This window comes from Priapulus caudatus, unplaced genomic scaffold, assembly GCF_000485595.1.
Source record: "Priapulus caudatus unplaced genomic scaffold, Priapulus_caudatus-5.0.1 Scaffold328, whole genome shotgun sequence".
NCBI lineage: Eukaryota > Metazoa > Priapulida > Priapulimorpha > Priapulimorphida > Priapulidae > Priapulus > Priapulus caudatus.
Window position 1 is genome coordinate 24,488 of NW_014577389.1, and position 2,500 is coordinate 26,987.

General features: G+C 45.0%; 1 protein-coding gene across 1 annotated transcript; it reads left to right on the plus strand.

Moving 5' to 3' along the window:
- Positions 1 to 151: 151 nt before the first annotated feature.
- Positions 152 to 895, plus strand: LOC106809093 (the record flags this gene model as incomplete). Its single annotated transcript, XM_014812052.1, has 2 exons — positions 152 to 196; positions 809 to 895. Coding segments are annotated over 2 exons (132 nt in total), but the record flags the coding sequence as incomplete, so codon positions are not given.
- Between the last annotated feature and the right edge of the window lie 1,605 nt (positions 896 to 2,500).

Here is a 2,500-nt window from a genome sequence, read left to right on the forward strand (position 1 = left end):
CATCCATACCATCTCATCATCAACCAATCTATCCATCCTCCATACATCCATTCCATCCATCCATCCATCATCCATCCATCCATCCATCAATCCATCCATCATCATCCATCCATCCATCCATCCATCCATCATCCATCCATCCACATCCATCCATCCATCTATCCATTCAATTCCACTATCCATCCATCCATCCATCTATCCATCCATCCATCATCCATCCATCCATCCATCCATCCATCCATCCACCATCCATCCACCATCCAAATCATTCATCCATCCATCCATCATCCATCCATCCATCCATCCATTCCACCATCATCCATGCCATCCATCCATCCATCCATCCATCCATCCATCCATCCATCCATCCATCCATCTCATCCATCCATCCATCCATCCATCCATCCATCCATCCATCATCAATCCATTCATCATCCATCATCCATCCAACAACCATCCATCAATCCATCCATCCATCCACCTCCATCCATCCATCCATCCATCCCACCATACCATTATATCCCATCCATCCTACCATCATCCATGTCATCTATCCATTTGTTCGTCATGCTTCGGCCCATCCATCATCCATCCATCCAACCAATCAAGTCTATCCATCCATCCAATCCATCCATCCATCATCATCCATCCATCCATCCATCCATCCATCATCCATCATCCATCCATCATCCAATCAATCATCCATCCATCCAATCCATCCATCCTCTACTCATCCATCCATCCATCCACCATCCATCCACTCCATCCATCCATCCATCCAGCCATCCATCCATCCATTCACATCCATCCATCCATCCCATCATCCATCCATCCATCCATTCCAATCCATCAATCCGTCCATCCATCCATCCATCCAATCCATCCATCCATCCATCCATCCATCCATTACCTCCATTCATCCATCCATTCCATGCCATCCATCCATCCATCCATTCATCATGCCATCCCTCCATCCATTCCATCCATCATCCCATCCATCCATCCATCCATCCATCCATCCATCATCCATCCATCCAGTCCATCCATCCATCCATCATCCATCCATCCATCATCCATCCATCCATCCATCATCCATTTATCCATCCATCCATCCATCCATCCCAAAAACCCATCTATTCCATCTGTTCCGTCCGTCGGCCATCCATCCATCATGATCCATCCACTCGAATCCGTCCTCATGTCGTCGTCCGTCCGCCCGTCCGTCCATCCACCTATCCACTCTCCGGCCAGCACGCCCGTCTGTCCGTCATCTCCCCTTTCCAGTCATACTTTCATCCATTCACCGTGTCGTCACTACGGCGACGGGGCGGTGTGTGTGTGTGGTGTGAGTGTGTGTGTAAGTGGGTACGCCCGTTGGCTGTGGGGCTTTTCCGCTACTTCAACTTCTTCGATTTTATTAATGCGTGTGTGTTCCACCGCGTTTTAGCATTATCTCGTATGATGTCCAGCGGGGCGATGCAATTTTGGAATTGCAATTTACGGATGCGCGACTGCTGTGATTTAGAATGCAGCGTGTGTCTTGGTTTTTAGCTCTGTGTCGCGTAAGTAATTGCGTAGTGGCTCTGTATGGCAGGTGAGGAAAGGCACAGGGTATATTCATTTGGTGGGGAATCGTAGCAGCAGTTAGCTTATAGACACAATACGCTCCGATGGGTACGTACTATAGACATCCTCGCCAGCTATCGATTTTCGTAGACTTACTGTGCTAGTTACGAGAGTTGTTAAAAGGTCTGCGCAGAAGAAGCTCTCTTCGCTTTAATCAGTGATTACACGAAACAAAGGGCCAACGGTTTATAGTGGCTAGAAGAAAGGCTGCATTGCTTCTACGCAATTTTTATTTCCAATAAAATGGAAGGAGGGCGATAGATATGTAATAATCATGCCTGCAAACGAGATAATATATACTATATATATATATATAATATAATATAGTATACTATATATATATATTACCACTCGTGGAAACTTACTTCGTGGAAGCTTTCTTCTGTTCCGAGCGAGAGTGCTTTTCTATGCTAGGGGTGGCCATCTATAGGATAAGTGTAAAGCAAGTTGCCTCAGCAGACAAAAAATAACAGCCACACGCACGCACGCACAGCCACACGCACGTACAGCCACACGCACGCACAGCCACACGCACGCACGCAGGTGTATATACAAATAAATTAATAAATAAACAAGTATATATATATATACTTATATATAATCGCTAACTTGTACACTTAAACAGTAGCTCATTATCGATATTTCGATTGGTCTCTAGGCTAGAGGCTAGCTATTAGCGATGTAGTTAGAACAACGCACGATTAATTAAACACGATTGTTTTCAAATAGAATTTTAATTGCATTTTTATTGAAAGGGTTTACATACTGTATCTCTCGAAGGCGCTCACGCCCTACCGCGAACTAACAATTCGTAATAATTATATTAGCCCGAGTTATGCCGCAAAGCAGAATAAACAAGAGGGTATTTAACGTA